Here is a 20,082-nt window from a genome sequence, read left to right as displayed (position 1 = left end):
ACTCAAAAGTGTCTTCACTGAGGGCAGTGAACCTATGGAATTCTCTACCACAGAAGGCCAAGTCACTGAAAATGTTCATGAAGAAACAAATTTCTAGAAGCTAAGGGTGTATGTGCAGAGATTACGAGAATGGCATTGAGGTATAGGATCAGCCATGATTGTATTAAATAGTGGAGTGGATGCAATGGGCTGAATGGCCTACTCTTGCTACTGTTTTCTGTTTTGTGGGTAGATCTGTTTAGAGACTGGTGAGAAGTACGCACTGAACTATAAACCTTGCAAAGTATGCAGGTGTTTTAAATTACAGCTATGAAATTTAGACCTCCTGATTTCATCAAAATAATAAGTGTTGGAGTGATGCCATGCTCAGGTTCTCTTGAGTTTTAGATTTTACAATATACATTGTGTACATTGTGCACTTAATCATGAATTTTAGAATCTTTTGCTTTGCAGCTTGCAGTATTTCTGTTGTGCATCCTCTGGATGTAGGTTATTTGGTTAATGATCAAATAACTATTATTTGACGATTTTTATTGTGAAATACGTTGCAGGTTTTTACAGATTTCTTGTAGGTATTGATAGCTGAATCATAAAACAAACTGCACTTTCACACACAAGCATAAAATTTTCCATAAGCCACTTTTTTTCTCAGCATTCATGGTATAATATATATTAAACCAGTAAAATTTATAAGGAAATCTATTTGAGAGAACCAAATTTATATTTTTAAAGAAGTATTGGACGTTAAATATTTTCATTCATATACAAGTCAAAAAAGACTTCCCTAGTTTTTTATTTGAAGCCCTTTCCATTCCTACAATGTAGAATTATTGAATTGTTTTGTACTTTGAAAGGAAGTTAATTACACTACTTCTGAGAACATTAAAAATGTATTTAATGTGGTTTGAAGTAGATATCATATTGCATTATTTGGTTAAAACCTCATTCAAGTTATTCAAATGTTTTGATAATTTATGTCGTCGTGCTTGGGTTTATCCTATATGAAGCTGATGTGCTTCAAATAGTTAATGGTTAAGTCCATTTGTTTCTAAATTGAAAACAGGCACCATGTAGATAAGTGGTGTCATACAGCCATTTGTCTCGCACTGTCATTTTCATTGTGAGTTTTCCTTTTATGGTTAGAATAGCAGCAGTTCCAGGAAGAATTTAGATCACTGGAAGATATTGGCTGTGCTTGGAACTACTTTCTGCTTGTCTAGATTTCTGCTTGCTAGCTGAAGATTAATGACTGATCCTCTTAACGGAGATAACAGATTAACTAGTACTTCAGCCTTATGTATTGAAACCGTCATTGCAATGAAATCAATATTTGTTTCAAAAATAAGGATACTGGAAACATTAAAACAGAAAATATTGAAAATGCTCAATATTTTTGGTTGGGTGATTTGTTTATGGTATATTTGTTCGTGCTATATGCCTTATTTGTGGTTTCCACATCCTAATGTGATATTCCTGAAGGCACATATCCAGAATTCTTATTCAGAATTATTTTCATTGAAGTTTGATCATGTTGGCAGATGAAAATAAGTGTCAATTTAGTCATGCTTAATGGAATATTACAAGTGAAATATATTCAAAATGAAATGTTCATTAGATTTGGAAAACTGTTTGAGAGATGTTATTAACTATGTGTTGAAAATGTAATGCTGGTGCCAGATGGGCTAATGATGCATCAGGATGCATCCTCAGAGTATATTGACTAGGGAGGTGAAGTGTCAAGTGGGACCAACAGAGAGGTAATGAAGGAACCTGTTGTATTTAACAATATAAGTAAATATTTTGGAGTACCATCCTGAAAAAGAACCAGTAATTTTATATCGTGTTTTGCTAATTGATTTCCAGTTAGTCGTGATGTTTGTAATTTAAGATGGAAGTGGTTTCCCCTTTGTAAAAAGGTAGAAGCCAGGTCCTAATCAGATTCTAAAACGCTATGACTGCAAAACCCTCTCTTTTTAAGTATTATGTCACACCTAGTGCATATCTGTTGTGATTTCAAACTAGTTTTAAGAAGGCGAAAGGCAGAATACTGCATTTAATACTTGAAATCTTAAATAGACGCAGAAAATACTGGAAATACTCTGCAGGTCAGGCTCCATTAGTGAATAGACAAACTGCATGAATGTTTAAGGTTGATGTTCTTTCGTCAGAACTGGGAAAGGTTAGAGATATGATAGATTTTCAGCAAGTTCTGTGTGGGAGAGGAACAAGGGTGAGGTCTGGAAGGCAGGAGGGATTGACAGACGAGTTAGTTTTTGCATGGTGAGGGGAAATGATAAGGCAAGAAAAATAACAAAGAAGCAAAAGATTTGACTAAGATCAAGTGTGCTACTGTTTGAAAGTGAAAAGAACAGCAAAGTAGAACGTTAAAACAAAGGGAAATAATCTAAAACACTGATTACAGTCTGATATTGTTAAACTTGATGTTGATTCTGGAAGGCTGTAATGTGCCCGTGATGAGATGCTATTTGTCAAGTTGGTCTTGAGGTTCACTGAAACAGTCAGGTTGGTGATGTCAATGTGATAGCAAGTGTTGAATTAAAATTACAGGCCACTTGAAGCTCAGAGCCTTGCTTGTGGACTGAATGGAGGTGTTCCATTAGATTTTTAAACGATCATTCACAGGACATGAACATTACTGGCTGGGCTAGCATTTACCCAAGTCAAGAAGCTGGACTCTGAGCTGCAGACATTGCACCACATCAAGAATGGGAGAAGTCACCAAAATGCTCAGAAGAGATCATTCAACCTTGGTCTGTGATTGATTAATTGTGACACGAGGGTGTGACTGCAGGTGAGGACCCAGCAGGTTGCAGTTAGGAAGCCTCTGCCCCTGCAATTGTTCAGTAGTTATAGAGTTCTTGCAAGATCTGCAGATGAAAGTGGGGGCTGCTGTGTGAATGAGCAAACTGACACGGGAAACTGTGCAGGGAGCCATTAAAGTGGGAGGACTAAATAGGACAGTATCATTAGGGGGATAGAAGCTGTTCTCAGCAATGATGAGCGGTGTCCCAAAGGCTGTGTTGCCTGCCCAGTGCCAGGATTAAGAACATCCCCTCGACTGGTGAAGATCTTGGGTATGGAGGAGAGGGATCTGGTGGTTGTTATTATTGTTGTCCATATTAGTACTAGCAACACTGGTAGGATTAGGAAGGAGGTTCTGCTGAACGGTTAGTGAATTAAAAAATAGAATCCCCAAAGTGGCATTCTCTAGATTACTAACTGAGCCATGGGCAAACTGTCATAAAGTCAACAAGTTAAATCTGAGGCCAGAATATTGGTGTGTTTGCAATGTATTTTTGTTTGTGGGACACTGGCACTAGTATGGGCTAGAAGGGAGCTGTTCTGGTAGGATGGGGTTAACTTAAACCATACTGGCACAAGTGCCCAGGTGAATTGATTAACTTGGGCTGTAGAGAGGGCATTAAACTAATTGGTGGAGGAGGGAGTGTGTTTGGGAGAGGGGAAATGTAGACTTCCAAGGCAAGAAGATATGGCAGCATTAGAGGGCAGCTATTTGGCTAACAGTGCCCAGCAAGGGACTGAGGATACAACCATTTTTAAAAAATCTGTAAATGAGTTCAAAGGAAGGAATCAAGATGTAGAATCCATATGGGTGGATGTAAGAAGGAAAAAAAAGAGGAAGAAGACATTGATATGAGTCGTCTATAGGCCCTCTAACTGTAGCAATGCAGTGACACAATGATTAAATCAGGAGATAATGAGGGCATGTAACAAAGGCAGTGCATGATTCATGGCTGACTTTAATCTGCATATGGGTTAGGATAGTCAAAATGACAGGGGTAGCCATGAGGAATGATTCAAGGACTGTATTTGTGACAGTTTCCTTGCAACAATATGATGTGGATCCAACCAGTGATCTGGCTATTCTGGATCTGGTGATGCATATAATGAAGTTTTAATACATGATATAAGTGTAAAAGATCCCCTCAGAAGCAGTAACCATAATATGATACAATTTAGCATACAGTTTGAAGGGGAGATACTTGGGTCAGAAACAAATGTGCTAAACTTAAATGAAGGTAATTACAAAGCAATGAGGGCCGAGCTGCAGTGTTCTCTCTTGCTCTTTCGTGCATTCTCTTTCGTGCTGTCTCTCTCCCAGTTGGCATCAGCACACTGATCAATCACTGCATGTGAAACCCTGCAGAGGCAGTGCACGCATATGGGGCGGCTTAGAGGGAGTGTTGCAGAGCTGACTACAGTGGACTGGGGAAGGTCGTTGAGAAACAATGGCAGATGTTTTACGAAACTAGTTCATGGCATGTTGCGAAGATATGCCCAGTGAGGGAGAGATCAAAGTGAACATGGGTCCCTTAGAGAATGAGGCAAGGGAAATAATAATGGAGAATCTGGAAACAGCAGGGGACTTAAATTAATTGCATCAGCAACAGCAGAAGACACTTGCAGCATTCCAAAATTTCTAAATACAAGTACTTGTAAAGGAGGAGAGGAAATAAGTACAATAATTATCGCTAGAGAAAACTACTAAGGAAACTAAGGGGGCTGAAAACCAACATGCCTCTTAGAAATGATGGGATGCATTCCAGGATTTTAAAGGAAGAAGCTACAGAGACAGTGGATGCAGTGGTAGTAATCTTCCAGGAATCTGGAAATATCACAGAGGACTGGAAAAATGCTAATATAACACCTTTATTTAAAAGGGTAAAGAGACAATATAAAAAAAGGTAAATACAGGCCAGTTAGCGTAACGGGATGATGTTAGATTCTGTTATAAAGGATGTAGTAGCAGAGCATTTAGAAATGCATAATATGAGAGTATGGCATTGTGAAGGGGAAATCATGCCTGATGGATTTATTAGAATTCAGTGGATGTAATATATTTTGAATTTCAGCAAGTGTTCAGTCAGGTACTGCATATTAGTTGACTGGATAAGATGAGAGTCATGGTATTGGTGATAATGTAATACCATGGATGGAGAATTGGCTAACTAAGAGTGTCAGGATTGGGGAGGCATGGATGGCAACATGTAACTAGTAGAGTGCCATTAGGAACTGTGTTGGGGACACAGCTATTCACGATATGTCAATAACTTGGATGAAGAAAGTGAATATTGCCAAATTTACAGATACTACAAAAATAGGTGGGGTGGTGAGGATATGTCTGCAGATGAACATGGACAGTATATGTGAATGGCAAAAAAAACTTGGAATATAATGCTGCTTATGCACTTTGGCAGGGAAAAAATAGCAGATCTAAGTGTTATATAAATGATGAAAGACTGCAGAATGCCACAATCAGAGGTGACTACTACCTGATGAAGGAGCAGCGTTCCGATAGCTAGGCTTCTAATTAAACGTGTTGGACTATAACCTGGTGTTGTGTGATTTTTAACTTTTTACAGTCAGAGGTATTTGGGATTCCTAATATACAAATTACAAAAAGATAGCATCAAAGTCCAGTGGGTAATGGAGGAAGACAAATAGGATATCGGTGTTTATTTCAAAGGGAGTGGAGTATATAAGGCACCAGTCAGACCCATAGTTGGAATACAGTGAATAGTTTGCCATCCCTTATCTACTTTCTGTTCTGAGACCATGAGTCTTCTGTTCTGAGACCATGAGTCTTCTGTTCTGAAATCAAAACTAACCAAATTGCCAAAATGTGTTTACTCTGTCATAAATTCAACAGCAGAAACCATGTATCAGTGTTACATCACTGGGTAAACTCCCCTGTTTAATTTAAACCAGCAACACAGAAAAGATTTATCCTGTGCAGTAATCTATGAAATTTTGAGAGGCCAAGAACCATTTAAAGTAAAAATGAACAACTTTTTCTTAAAGTATAAACGAGAATAATTAACTAACAACTATTTACAGCTCCTTTCTCCAACTAATCTTTTATTTTCCCTTCTATAATAGTAGTCCGATAAAACCCTCAATTAAGATTTACTGAAGAATTTAAATTTCAAAACCAGCCAGCGGTCAAATCTTCTCTTTATACCTTCCCCTGTATTTTCTTAGGGATTTCTGTTTCACAGGTCACTGATCAATAAAGATACCTTTTAAGAGAGCTCTTTCACTTTAAGCAATGTCAAGAAATGGTCAGAAGCACTATATGCCCTGACAACATTCCTGCAATAGTAATGAAGACGTCTGCTTCAAAACTTACCATGTCCTTAGCCAAGCTATTCCATTACAGCTACAATACACAAGCTATTCAGCAATGTGGAAAATTGCCCATAAGTCCTTATTTTTGTGCACAAATGGCAGGATGAATCTAACCACCCATCAGTCTACACTCTATCATCAATGATAGAAAGTACCTGTTGGAGTATCATCAAGCAGCAATTGCTTAGCAATAACTTGCTCACTGATGCTCAGTTAAGTTTTGTTAGGACACTTGTCACCAGACCTCATTACAGCCTTGATCCAAACAAGGAAAAAAAGCTGAATTCCAGGGGTGGGGTGAGAATGACTGCACTTGACATCAAGGCCACATTTGACTTTGTGTAGTATCAAGGGACCCCAGTGAGAATTGTTGGGGTGGGGGGGAGCGGAGCTGGTTGGAGCCATAGCTGGCACAATGGAAAATGATTGCGCTGGTTGGAGGTCAGTCGTCGCAGCTCTTCGACATCTTTGAAGGACTTCCTCAGGGTAGTGTCCTTATCCCAACCATCTTCACTTGCTAGAAGATGCACTGCAGAAATTCACCAAGGCTTCGAAGAAACCGTCTTCCAAACTCATGACCGTACCATCCAGAAGGTCAAGACCAGCAGATACTTTCCGCTGCAAGTTCCCCTCCGAGCTACTTAGCATCCAGACTTGAAAATATATCACCATTCAAAGTGCTGCAACTTCCTCCCTCATGGCATTCTGGGTGCAGCTACACAATATAGATTGTAGCAGTTTAAGAATGCAGTTCACCAGCACTTTCTCAAGGGCAACAAAGGTTGATGCGTTGATCCAACCAGTGATGCCCACATACGATGAGTGAATTCTTTGGGGGATAAAAACAGGGCTGTGAATGGACAATTAATTCATTTAATTAGCTCCTTGCTCTTCATGAATATGGCTCCAATTTGGGATGAAGTTGGTGAACTGTGATGCATATTGGAGGCACTCCTTTGCCACCCACCACTGTTTCCAGACCTGGAGGCTCAAAATCCAACCCTATTGACCCATGTTGTGAATGTCTTCATCAGGTTTTAAAGTATGTTCCTTTATTCATTGATTTCTTCTGTCTTTTGTGGTCTGCAAAGTGCACGTGCAACCTTCTAGGTTAAATGTACTACATAAAGGAAAGTTAGTGTCTTGAATATAAAGAAGAACAAAAAGCAAGAGAAGCACAACACAGGAACTGGCCCTTCCGTCCTCCAAGTCTGTGCCGATCATCATGCACTACATAAATAAAAACAAACCTTCTGCCCTTATTCGATCAATATCTCTCTATTCCCTCGTTAATTGTGTAATCAACTAGGAGAAAGTGAGGACTGCAGATGCAGGAGATCAGAGCTGAAAAATGTGTTGCTGGAAAAGCGCAACAGGTCAGGCAGCATCCATGGAGCAGGAGACGTTTCGGGCATAAGCCTTTCTTCAGGAATCAGGAATTCCTGAAGAACGGCTTATGCCCAAAACGTCGGTTCTCCTGCTCCTTGGATGCTACTTGACCTGCTGCGCTTTTCCAGCAACACATTTTTCAGCTGTATTCGTGTAATCATCCAGGTACTTCTTAAATTGTCGCCAATGTGCCTGCTTCCATCACCTCTTCTGGCAATGTGTTCCAAGCTTCTACCACTCTGTGGAAAAACTTGACTCGCACATCTCCCTGAAATTTGCCCCCTTTCACCTTGAGCCTGTGCCCCTTGTAATTGAAACCAATTCTGGGAAAAAGTCTCTGACCACCCACCTTATCTAAGCCTGTCATAATTTTATAGACCTTGGAGTTCTCCTGTCAGCTGCTGTCTTTCCAGTGAAAACAATCCTAGTCTGTTTAACCTTTGCCTCATAGCCAATACCCTCGAGACCAGGCAACATCCTGGTGAACCTTCTCTGCACTCTCTCCAAAGCTTCGACCTCCTTGTAGTGTGGCGACCAAAATGCGTCCTGACAAAGATTTTATACATAGTTTGCCAACTCTTATACTCCATGCCCCAGCTGATGAAGGCAAGCATGCCGTATGCTGCCTTAATCAGTTCGGCCACCTGTGTTGCCACTTTTAGGGAACTGTGGACCTGCATGCCCAGATCTGTCTGTAATGTTCCGAAGGGTTCTGCCATTTACAGTATAACTGACCCCTAAATTTGATCCTCCAAATGCATCACCTGGCATTTGTCTGAATTTAAACTTCATCTGCCATTTCTGTGCCCAAGTCACCAATCTATCTTTATCCTGTTGTATCCTTTCAGAATTGTTGGTACTGTCAACAGCTCAACCAATCTTCATGTTATCTGCAAACTTAGTAATCAGACCACCTACATTTTCCTCTAGGTCATTTATGGCAAACAACAGAGGACCTAAGACTGATCCCTATGGAACACCACTCGTTACCAATCTCCATTCTGAAAAATATTGTTCCACTGTTCCCTTCTGTCTTCTATGACCAAGCCAGTTTTGTATCCATCTAACCAGCCCATCCTGAATCCTATGTGATTTTAGTTTTTATATCAATCTGTCATGTGGGACTTTATCAAATGCCATACTAAGTTCATATAAACTATATCCACAGCCCTTTCCTCATCAGTTATCTTTGTCATCTCTTCAAAAATTTAAATCAGGTTGGTGAGACATGACCTTCCCTGTACAAGCCATGCTCCCTGTCACTTACTTGTCACTTTTCTTTGAAATGTGCATATATCTTGTCCCTCAATATCTTCTCCAAGAACTTTCCTACAACAGACATCACAGACAATATCATAGTGTTTCTTGTCCTAGTGGTATCTATTTTTGATGTTTTGAAGTAATAAGAGCAGTGATGAATTCATTCTGGTGTTTTGATGACGTTTGCAATTCTTGGCTCTCTGTTGTGTAAGATTCCTCATGAGTGGTTTTACAGGGAATGAAATAGGGTGAAAGGAAGCACTTTTCACCAATTAGTTATCACCTCATTAAAATTGCATGGACTGGATTTGAAGAGTCACCTTTCTTATTACTATCCATTACACAACACTGTTAGAATGAAATTCCAATTTAAGTAAAGGTAGTATATTTTAGTTTCCAACAGTTTTGAGGAAAACTACTCCTTGTTTAACGCTGTCTTTATGTTCCTAAGATGTTTGTGATATTAAGAGCCCAGTCTGTGGTCACCTTGTAAGTGTAAACAATTGTCTAATTCTGGAATTTGGAGCTAGTAGCAATTTCTTCACTTCACTAACTCAAGTTGGATTGTGTGAAACAACAGTGTCCTGCATAATTCTGAGCTGAGCTTCATGTCTGTTTGTTAATAAGATTTTATTTCCAGCTGCACAGACTCAACACCTTCAACCCTATTTTTGCTTTTCCATTTGTTGCATCCCTTCCCTACATCTTTTGTCATCTCTGGATGCAGTGTCTCTATACTGTGACAGAGTACTTCCAAAATTCATGATAATAGAATCATGCAGCTAGAAGGAGATCACATTTTGAGCCTTTTTAAAAACAACTGTTCACTTAGTCCCACTCCCTTGCACCTTGCTTATTGATCAAGGATCATACATCCTACCTGAAGGTGGCAAATATTAATAACAATAATTTTTAATTTATTCATTTTTGTAGGCTGATGTCATCATTGGCTGGCGAGCCGGAAGTTGCCCTTGAGAAGGTAGTACTGAGCTGCATTCTTGAACTGCTGCAGTCCACCTGCTGTGGGTTGACTGGTCATGCCATTAGGAAGGAAATTCCAAGATATTGACCCAGTAACAGTGGAGGAACAGCAATTGTATTTCCAAGTCAGGATGGGAGTGACTCGGAGAGGAACTTGTAGGTCCTGGTATTCCCATGTATTGTCTGCCCTTGTCTTTCTAGATGGAGTGGTCATGGGTTTGGAAGGTGCTGATTTTGGTGAATTACAGTAGTGTCTGTGGCGGAGCGAGTGGACGCTTGTGGATGCAGTGCCACAAAATTGGATTGCTTTGTCCTAGGTGGTGTCAAGCTTATTGAGTGTTCTTGGAGCTGTGCTGATCGAGGTAAGTGGGGAGTATTCCATCACACTTCTGACTTGTGCCTTGCAGGCTTTCGGGAGTCAGGAGATGAGTTACTCACCACAGTATTCCTAATCTCTGACCTGCTCTTGTAGCCACTGCATTTTATGTGGTGAGTCCAGATGAATTGAACATTGTGCAATCATCAGTGAACATCCCCATTTCTGACCTTATGATGGAGAGAAGGTCATTGATGAAGCAGCCTCGGACACTACCCTAAGAAACTCGTGCAGAGATTTCCCAGAGCTGAGATGATTAACCTCCCAAGTATCCCAACTATTTTCATATTTGCCAGGTATGACTCTAATTGGAGAGTTTGCCCCTAATACCCATTGATTCCAGTTTTGCTAGGGCTCTATGATGCCACACTTGGTGGAATGCAGCCTCAATGCCAAGGGCTGTCACTCTCTCCTCACCCCTGGAAAACTTCTCTTTTGTCCATTTTTGAACCAAGATTATGATGAGGTCAGGAGGTGGCGGAACCACTAAGCAGGTTATTGCTGAGCAAGAGCTGTTTGAAAGCCCTGTTGATGCCATCTTTCATCACTTTACCTATGATCAAGAGTAGACTGCTGGGATGGTAACTGGCTGAGTTGGATTTGTCCTTTTTATGTACAGGACATACCTGGGTAATTTTTCACATTGTCGGGTCGATGCCAGTCATTTACCATCATTGACTTGCATATTAGATCTGCTGTGTGTCAAGCTGGATTCTGGTTGTGGGTAAATGGGTTCCCTCCTTTTCTTTGCATTTTACTGCATTAGTACACTTTCAACATTGCTGGTTTATACAGACCTTAAATGATGTCGGGATGATTTGCAGTCATTGTAAAGTTATGAATCGAACATTCTGCTGCTGTGTCTGGAGAATATTCATTATTGTTAAATGTGTTTCACCATATGAAGCAGCTAAATTTGGCACTGTAAAGATTACTGGGCTTAAAGGAACCTACTTTAAAAGCTGCTGTGTGCTTTCATTGCACAGCAATTCAGCCTGCTTTAGAAAACTTACTCTGATGCTCGCATTACTTGTACCCTGTCAAAGACATGTAGACTCATAAACATGTACAGCACAGAAACAGACATTTCAGTCCAACTCATCCATGCTGACCACATATCCTATTCTAGTCCCATTTGCCAGTACTTTGCCCATATCTCTCTAAACCCTTCCTATTCCTATACCCTTCCAGATGCCTTTTAAATGTTGTAATTGTACCAGCCTGCACCACTTCCTCTGGCAGCACATTCCAAAGACGCACTACCCTCTGCGTGAAAACATTGGTCCTTAGGTCCCTTTTAAATTTTTCCCCTCACCCTAAACCTATTCCCTCTAGTTCTGGACTCCCCCCTCCCCAGGGAAAAGACCTTGTCTATTTACCCGATCTATGCCACTCATGATTTTATAAACCTCTATAAGGTCACCCCTCAGCCTCCAACACTCCAGGGAAAACAGCCCCAGCCTATTCAGCCTCTCCCTATTGCTCAAATTCTCCAACCCTGGCAACATCCTTGTAAATCTTTTCTGAAGTTTCATGATACTCTTCCGTTAGTAGGGAGACCAGAATTGCACACACTATTCCAAAAGGTCCCGAACCAACGTCCTGAACGGCTGCAACATGACCTCCCAACTCCTATACTCAAAGCTGTGTCCAGTGAAGGAAAGCATACCAAATGACTCCTTCATTATCCTATCTACCTGTGACTCCACTTTCAAGGAACTATGAACCTGCATACCTAGGTCTCTTTGTTCAGCAACACTCCTCAGGACCTTACCATTATGTATTTGAGTTCTGCTCTGATTTGCCTTTCCAGAGTGCAGGACCTCACATGTATCTAAATTAACTCCACCTGCCATTCCTCAGCCCATTGGCTCATCTGATCAAAATCCCATTGTATTCTGAGGAAACCTTCTTTGCTTTCCACTACACCTCAAATTTTGGTGTCATCTGCAAACTTACTAACTTTTCCTCCTATGTTCACATCCAAATCATTTATATAAATGACGAAAAACAATGGATTCAGCACCGGTCCTGTGGCACACCATTGGTCACAGGCCTCCAGTCTGAAAAGCAACCCTCCACCACCACCCTTTCAACCTTCAAGCCAGTTCTTAATCCAAATGGCTAGTTCTCTCTGTATTCCATGAGATCTAACCTTGCTTACCAGTCTCTCATGAGGAACCTTGAAGAACGCCTTACTGAAGTCTGTATAGATTGTGTCCACTGCTCTGCCTTCATCAATCTCTTTATTACTTCTTCAAAAAACTCAATTAAGTTCGTGAGACATGATTTCCCATGCACAAAGCCATATTGACTATCCCTAATCAGTCCTTGCATTTCCAAATGCATGTAAATTCTGTCCCCCAGGATTTCTTCCAACAACTTGCCCATGACCAATGTCAGGCTCACTGGTCTATAGTTCCCTGGCTTGTCCTTGTCACCTTTCTTAAATAGTGGCACCATGTTAGCCAACCTCCAGTCTCCCGGCACCTCACCTGTGACGATCGATGATACAAATATCTCGGCAAAAAGGCCCAGCAATCACTTCTCAAGCTTCCCACAGAATTCTAGGGTATACCTGATCAGGTCCTGGGGATTTATTCACTTTTATATGTTTCAAGACATCCAGCACTTCCTCCTCTGTAATATGGACATTTTTCAAGATGTCACCATCCATTTCCCTACATTCTATATCTTCCATGTCCTCTTCCACAGTAGATACTGATGCAAAATGCTCGTTTAGTATCTCTCCCATCTCTTGAGGTTACACACACAGACTGCCTTGCTGATCTTTGAGGGGCCCACCTCTTTCCCGAGTTACCCTTTTGTCCTTAATGTATTTATAAGATCCCTTTGGATTCTCCTTAACCCTATTTGCCAAAACTATCTCGTCCCCTTTTTGCTGTCCTGATATACCTCTTTAAGTATACTCTGACTGCCTTCATACTCCTCGAAGGCTTCACTCGTCTCTGCTGTCTACACCTTTTTTTTCTGAACCAAAACCTCAATTTCTCTAGTTGTTCAGCATTTCCTACACCTACCAGCCTTGCCTTTCACCCTAACAGGAATTTACTGTCTCTGGACTCTCATTTCATGTTTGAAGGCTTCCCATTTTCCAATTCTGAAATTTTTGCCTAATACCATCAAAATTGGCCATCGTCCAGTTTTGAACTTCAGCTTTTCGATCTGATCTATCTTTTTCCATCACTGTTTTGAAACTAATAGAATTATGGTCACTGGCCCCGAAGTACTCCCCCACAGACATCTCAGTCATCTGCCCTGCCTTATTTCCCAAGAGTAGGTAAAGTTTTGCACCTTCTCTCGTAGGAATATCCACATACTGAACCAGAAAACTTTCTGGTACACACTTAACAAATTCCTCTCGAGCTAAACCCTTGACACTATGGTAGTCCCAGTCTATGTTTGGAAAGTTAAAATCCCCTACCATAACCACCCTATTATTCTTACAGAAAGCTGAGATCTCCTCACAAATTTGTTTCTCAATTTCCCACTGACTATTCAGGGAGTGGGGGAGGCTCTCTAATAAAATCTCTATAAAGTGACCATCCCTTTTTTATTTCTCAGTTCCACTCAAATAACTTCAATGGATATATTCCTCGGAGTATTTTCCCTAAGTACAGCCATTTTGCTATCTGTTATCCAAAAATTCATTCCCCCTCCTCCCTTGCCATCCCTTCCCCAACCCCGATTCTTCCTATAGTATTTGTACCCTGGAACATTAAGCTGCCAGACCTGTCCATCCCTGAGCCACGTTTCTGTAACTATGATATCCCAGTCCCGTGTTCCTAGCCATGCCCAGAGTTCATCTGCCTTCCTTATTAGGCCTCTTGCATTGAAATAAATGCAGTTAATTTATCAGTTGTACCTTGTTCTCTGCTTTGTTCCTGCCTGCCCTGACTGTTTTGACTCTCTCCTTTTCCTAACGGTACCAGTCTCAGATTGATCTCTTTTCTCGTTATTTCCCTGTGTCCTAGGGAACGAACTACCATGTTTTTCCCCTTTTAAGCTTGCTGTGACTTCCTTTATTATTTTTGGTTTAAAAACCGATAAATCATACCTGATTTCTTAACACTGCACCGAAGGTAAATAATATTTGTGATCAGAAACTGTTGTCTCCATGTCCTTTTCAACTGAAATTACATTTCCATATAGCAAAGGTACACTCACTAACACAGATATTTAGGCTGTTTCACTCTTAAGTTACATACTATATCTATATCAATTTGAGCCAAAATGTTAAAAAGTGAATAGAACAGTTTAAGATTAATTGACTTGCTGACTTGTTTAGACTACAGTTTGGAATCCTTCTCTGTTTTATCAGTTTTACGTGGGCTTTTATCAATATCTACTTTACATTTTATACCCTGTTTTCTACATTAAGCTTACTAAAATTTTGCATTCGAACTGTCACATCTTAAGCATCTTGTTATTGTGACTTATCACTGATTTAATAATCCTTTTATTTAAACAAAGGATTGGAAACTACCTGTGTAGGTTGTAATAGAGTCATAGAGATGTACAGCATGGAAACAGACCCTTCGGTCCAACTCGTCCATGTCGACCAGATATTCCAACCCAATCTAGTCCCATCTGCCAGCTCCCAGCCCATATTCCTCCAAACCTTTCCTATTCATATACCCAACATATACCCATGTTGCAATCATACTAGCCTCCACCACTTCCTCTGACAGCTCACTCCATACACATACCATCCTCTGCATGAAAAAGAGACCTGCCCCTCAGGTCTCTTATATTTTGCCCCTCTCACCCTAAACCCATGCCCTCTATTCTAGACTCTCCCACCGCAGGGAAAAAACGTTGTCTACCTATCCTATCCATGCCCCTCATGATTTTATAAACCTCTATAAGTTTATTCCCTCAGCCTTTGATGCTCCAGGGAAAACAGCCCCAGCCTATTCAATCTCTCCTTAGAGCTCAAATCCTCCAACCCTGGCAACATCCTTGTAAATCTTTTCTGAACCCTTTTCAAGTTTCACAACATCTTTCTGATAGGAAGGAGACCAGAATTGCATGCAATATTCCAACAGTGGCCTAACCAGTGTCCTGTACACCTGCAACATGACCTCCCAACTCCTGTGCTCAATACTCTGACCAATAAAGTAAAGCATACCAAATGCCACCTTCACTATCCAATCTACTTGTGACTATACTTTCAAGGAGCTATGAGCCTGCACCCCAAGGTTTGTTTGTTCAGCAACACTCCCGAGGACCTTACCATTAAGTGTATAAGTCCTGCTAAGATTTGCTTTCCCAAAATGCAGCACCTCACATTTATCTAAATTAAACTCCATCTGCCACTTCTCAGCTCATTGGCCCATCTGATCAAGATCCTGTTGTAATCTGAGGTTACCACCACCGCTGTCCAGTACACCTCCAATTTTGATATCCCCTGCAAACTTCCAAACTATACCTCCTGTATTCATATCTAAATCATTTATATGCCACCGATCCTTGTGGCACTCCACTGGTCACAGGCCTCCAGTCTGAAAAACAACCCTCCACCACCACCCTCTGTCTTCTACCTTTGAGCCAGTTCTGTATCCAAATGGCTAGTTCTCCCTGTATTCCATGAGATCCAAGCTTGCTCACCAGTCTCCCATGGGGAACCTTGTTGAGCACCTTACTGAAATCCATTCGGATCATGTCCACTGCTCTTCCCTCAGCAATCCTCTTTGTTACTACTTCAAAAAACTGAGATTATGGAGCCTCAAACCTCTTTTGTTTAACACATCGCTATTGTAAATTCCCGTCTGCTAACTAACTAGGGAAAGTTTCAGTTCATGTTCTGGCATTGCTGTGATAAAACCTACTTCAGGAATTGGAAGAATAATAGCATTTCAATAGAGTAAGAATTGAATAAGTAATGTTTGAACATTCTGTTCTAACTGTCCTTCCTCTTTCAACACACCCCCTCATATTTGCTCCCTTTTCTTTTCTGATTATTACAATGCATGTTAAATATATCATAGTCCATTAGTATTTTAATTGTTTGTTCCTCAGAGCACAAATGCTGAAATAAAGTTTAAATATTTCAATTTAGCCTTGCATTTATGGTCACTGTTAAGCATTATATCTTAAAACTACACTTCAACCATTTAAATTTCAATATATGACAGTCATGTAATAGGAGTGCATGCAAGCCAACATTTATGAGCTTTACATTTCAAGCTAAGAAGTTAACAATTGGTTAGATTGTTTGTCTGTGGTGCTGTCAGCCCCGTCAAGTTAACAACTTGTGACAATGCATGAGGGCTCCTTTGATGAATACCTGATGTCTGTAACCGTTTTTGATTGCATTGTTGAAGATTTCTGTGGAGGAGTGGTTAAAGGCTCCTTCTGGTATTAGTTGAACAATAGATTGCTAATTTTGCTCCTTGCATGTGATCAATTAGGATATTGAAGGAAGGGAGAAAAATGAAATCACTCCGGATTCTCACTCTGAAATCTTGTATCCAGTGATTGCTTCAAAAAAGGCCACTGTGCATATGTCTGAAGGGGAAAAAAAATCAGGCTTAGTGATGAATGCCCTCTGTCATTTGAAAACCTAATTAAAATCCAGCTATTAAGGGTGATAATCTGGGGTGAGGTACTTGAAGTCAGGCAGTGCCTATAAAACTAGCCCAGAAGAGGAGAAAAAAAATTAATGAAATAAATGGAAAAACTGTGTCAGACATAAATACGAGTTGTACACATTGAATCAAAATTTTTGCTTTAGAGCTGGTATTTCATATGGAAAAGTGACATTATTATTAAAACCTTTCTTCTGGAGAGCTGTTCAGAGATCACATTCAAAATTTAACAACCTAAATATTACAAGTGGCCATGAGTTGGTGCTGCTGTAAGTCTAGAACAAGCTCACTGAATTAGTCAAGAGTAATATCTCCACTTTACTGAATTCCAAATGTAACATTTAATCTGCTTTAAGACTAATTTTATATTCATGCATGATTGTATCCTCACTGTATGCAATTGAGTAATTTCACTTGTGCATTATTTTTGCACCACTAAATTGCTGACTATGCCTCTTCCTCCTTTATTTATTGTTTGCTGATTGTGATGCTACAGCTATTGATGAATACCTTTTCCAATTTACTAAATCTATCAGGCTGCATTGGGATGTACATTGTGTAGCCAGAATCTGAGAATCTGGCTGCTAACACTGCCAAGTGAATATTGAATTTGGGACATTGCTGGTCTGTATGTCTCTGGTCCACATTGGACGTAAAACTGAGTGATTGGAAGAGTTTCTTCCAAAATTTAATAGGTGCTTTTAATGAACCCTTGGAAAAACTGCAGATATCTCCACAGATTTGATGTAAGACATTCGCAAACGTTGCACTGATAATAAGCAGGCTTCTCATAAGTTTTGAATGTTGGAGCTTGATTTAAACTTAAATTAAGGCAAGAAATGTGCAATATCTGAGTTTGCCAATACTCTGAAACCTTTTCTCTCAAATCTATCTTGGCAGAGGTACATATGATATTTATGTAAATAAAGATGGGAAGCCTCTACTCGTTGGTAAATACGACAATCATGGCAGCTTTGGTGAGCTGGCACTAATGTACAACACTCCAAGAGCTGCTACTATTGTGGCTACCACAGAAGGAGCCCTCTGGGGTTTGGTAAGTAATATATTGTGTCGGTGATCACTGTTTGAAGTGAAGTATATATGTCTCTTGATAGATCTGCCTTCTGTATTACTCTTAGCTCAAGGTAAGTTGCATTTGGTAGGATCATTAGGGACTGAATTAGGATGGGATGGAGTTGGGATGAGACTTAGCCCAGAGATTCTAGAAGGCATTAGAATGTGTTTTGAAACATGGTGTCCAAAAAATAGAGAAACCTAAAGACTGTTGACAGTAAAGTCAAAAGGAAGGCAGCAAATGAAATGGAGAATTGTGGAAGTAAAATTTACAAAATGCTAGATGTACACAGCAGGGCAGTCCATCCAAAACTCATCTGATCTTCAGTATAGATACCTTTTATCAGTATGTGTATTTTCCGTTTCTTGCCTTTTCAGTCATTAGAAATGAAATTAACTGCCAGGTCAGATGTTTAAGCATTGCCTCACTTGCAAGAATTTGCTTCAGAGATGAATTAGCTGTGTAGTTTAATGCTTTTGTTGGGCTGTCAGGCAAGATTGAAGTGAGGAATGATCGTGGCAGTTTCTGGTGAATAATTTGATTTCCCTTCCAATGGCTCCGTTGTTCCTGTACATTTTAACTTTTAAATAGTCAGTGGAGAAAATGTGAAACATTTTATACTCGAAACAATGTCCAGAGTCCAAGGTCAAAAAAAAACTTAAGGCACGTTTAAAAAATTGCTCTGATACTGCTAATTTGTTCTTTGATTTTATTGCTTATCGGGTGAGTGATTTCAAGGGAAACCATTTGCAGCCAAGCTTAAAATGCTTGCAGCAATACACATGCAAGTCTGATGGAGGGAGACTAGGGATAAGATGAATCTGTATGGCTGGACTGGCACTGTTGCAAGTTTGCTGGGTACTGGGGCAGCGGCTTTCTTAAACTGCTGTAGTTTATTTGGTGTAGGGACATGACAGTTTTGTTAAGAAGAGCAGTTCCTGGATTTTGGTCATAAGATATAGGAACAGAAGTAAGCCGCTTGGCACGTCCAGTCTCCTCCACGATTCCGTGAGATCATTGCTGATCTAATGATCCTTAACATTACTTTCCTACTTTATCTCAATAACCCTTGATTTCCTTGCGGATCAAAAATCTTTCAGACAGCTTTGACTGCATTTAACAATCCAGCCTCTACAGCCTTTATCATAAAGAATTCACAAATTGACTATCATCTGAGAGAGGAAATTCTTCTTCATCTGTCTTAAATGATTGAACTCCTTTTATGAGATTAATCTTTGCACATTTCTTACCCTGCAGCACAGTAAGAAGGCCAAGTCAGGTATCAGTTTTTGGTTCACATTTAGTTTGCTAAATGTTTAGCAGAAATACCAAATCAAAACAATGCACGTACTAAATGTCTGAAATGAGAGCAAAACTGCTTGCAATACACTCATCTGACAGCACCAACAGAGAGAGAAACAAAGATGGGGTAGGAATTCAGACAATAGATTGTCACCATGAAATAACTCTCTACATAGATGCTGCCAGAATCTCCTGAGTATTTCCAGAATTTTCTGTTTTTATGCCTGTATACAGTGCAGTATTTGACTAATGATTTGAGTTTGAATTAGAAACTTTGGAAACTGAAGTTTCATTCCAACATCACCCTCTGCTGGACATTCGGCTGCCTTGTCCTGATATGTTGTTACAAGGTGCATAAAAAGAACAGACACCCAGAGAGTCATGTCATATTGTTTGAACTATACATGCCTTTTCATGTTGCTTTTTACGCCAGTGCAAATTGTTGCTTTCATGATTAGCAATGCTGGCAGCAAAATTTGTTTTAAAATACTTTTGCATTTGGATCAATTCTAATTATAGATGTTTGTTTCTTTATATCCTAGAGGTAGATTTTTAGCATGGTTGGACATCTGATCCATTTGAACTTGATCACTGTGGTAACTTTACAAAGACAACATTTAAGTTATTTTAGCATGAGAATTTGTCTTCTATTATTAAGCTTTGCCACTGCTACCATATTCTTTTTTTTAATAAGAGTCTGTCACTTGCGTTACCTGTGGCAACATTTATTAAATGTAGACGAGCGCTCTAAGGGTTAGAATTACAACCATTGTTCCTACAGGGAGTTAAATCTTCCTCCACTTCTCTTACACCCCCCGCCCCCAACGACTACCCCCCTGCTGACAACTCCTGCCCGACAACTCGCCCCGCACATACCCCACTCCTCCCTCCACATCCCCCTTATCCTCCCCCCACAT

General features: G+C 40.1%; 1 protein-coding gene across 2 annotated transcripts in view; it reads left to right on the top strand.

Annotated features, from left to right (window-relative positions):
* The window catches only part of prkar2aa (protein kinase, cAMP-dependent, regulatory, type II, alpha A), a 319,318-nt gene that overhangs the window by 276,844 nt on the left and 22,392 nt on the right, over positions 1–20,082 (top strand). For both annotated transcript variants that reach the window (XM_043707640.1, XM_043707638.1), the window contains one exon: positions 17,689–17,842. In XM_043707640.1, coding sequence (XP_043563575.1) covers positions 17,689–17,842 — 154 coding nt within the window. The remainder of the gene's footprint in view (positions 1–17,688; positions 17,843–20,082) is intronic.

The sequence above is a fragment of the Chiloscyllium plagiosum genome, chromosome 18, assembly GCF_004010195.1.
Source record: "Chiloscyllium plagiosum isolate BGI_BamShark_2017 chromosome 18, ASM401019v2, whole genome shotgun sequence".
NCBI lineage: Eukaryota > Metazoa > Chordata > Chondrichthyes > Orectolobiformes > Hemiscylliidae > Chiloscyllium > Chiloscyllium plagiosum.
Note: the sequence above shows the minus strand (reverse complement) of the source record. Positions and strands in the feature narration are given on the sequence as shown.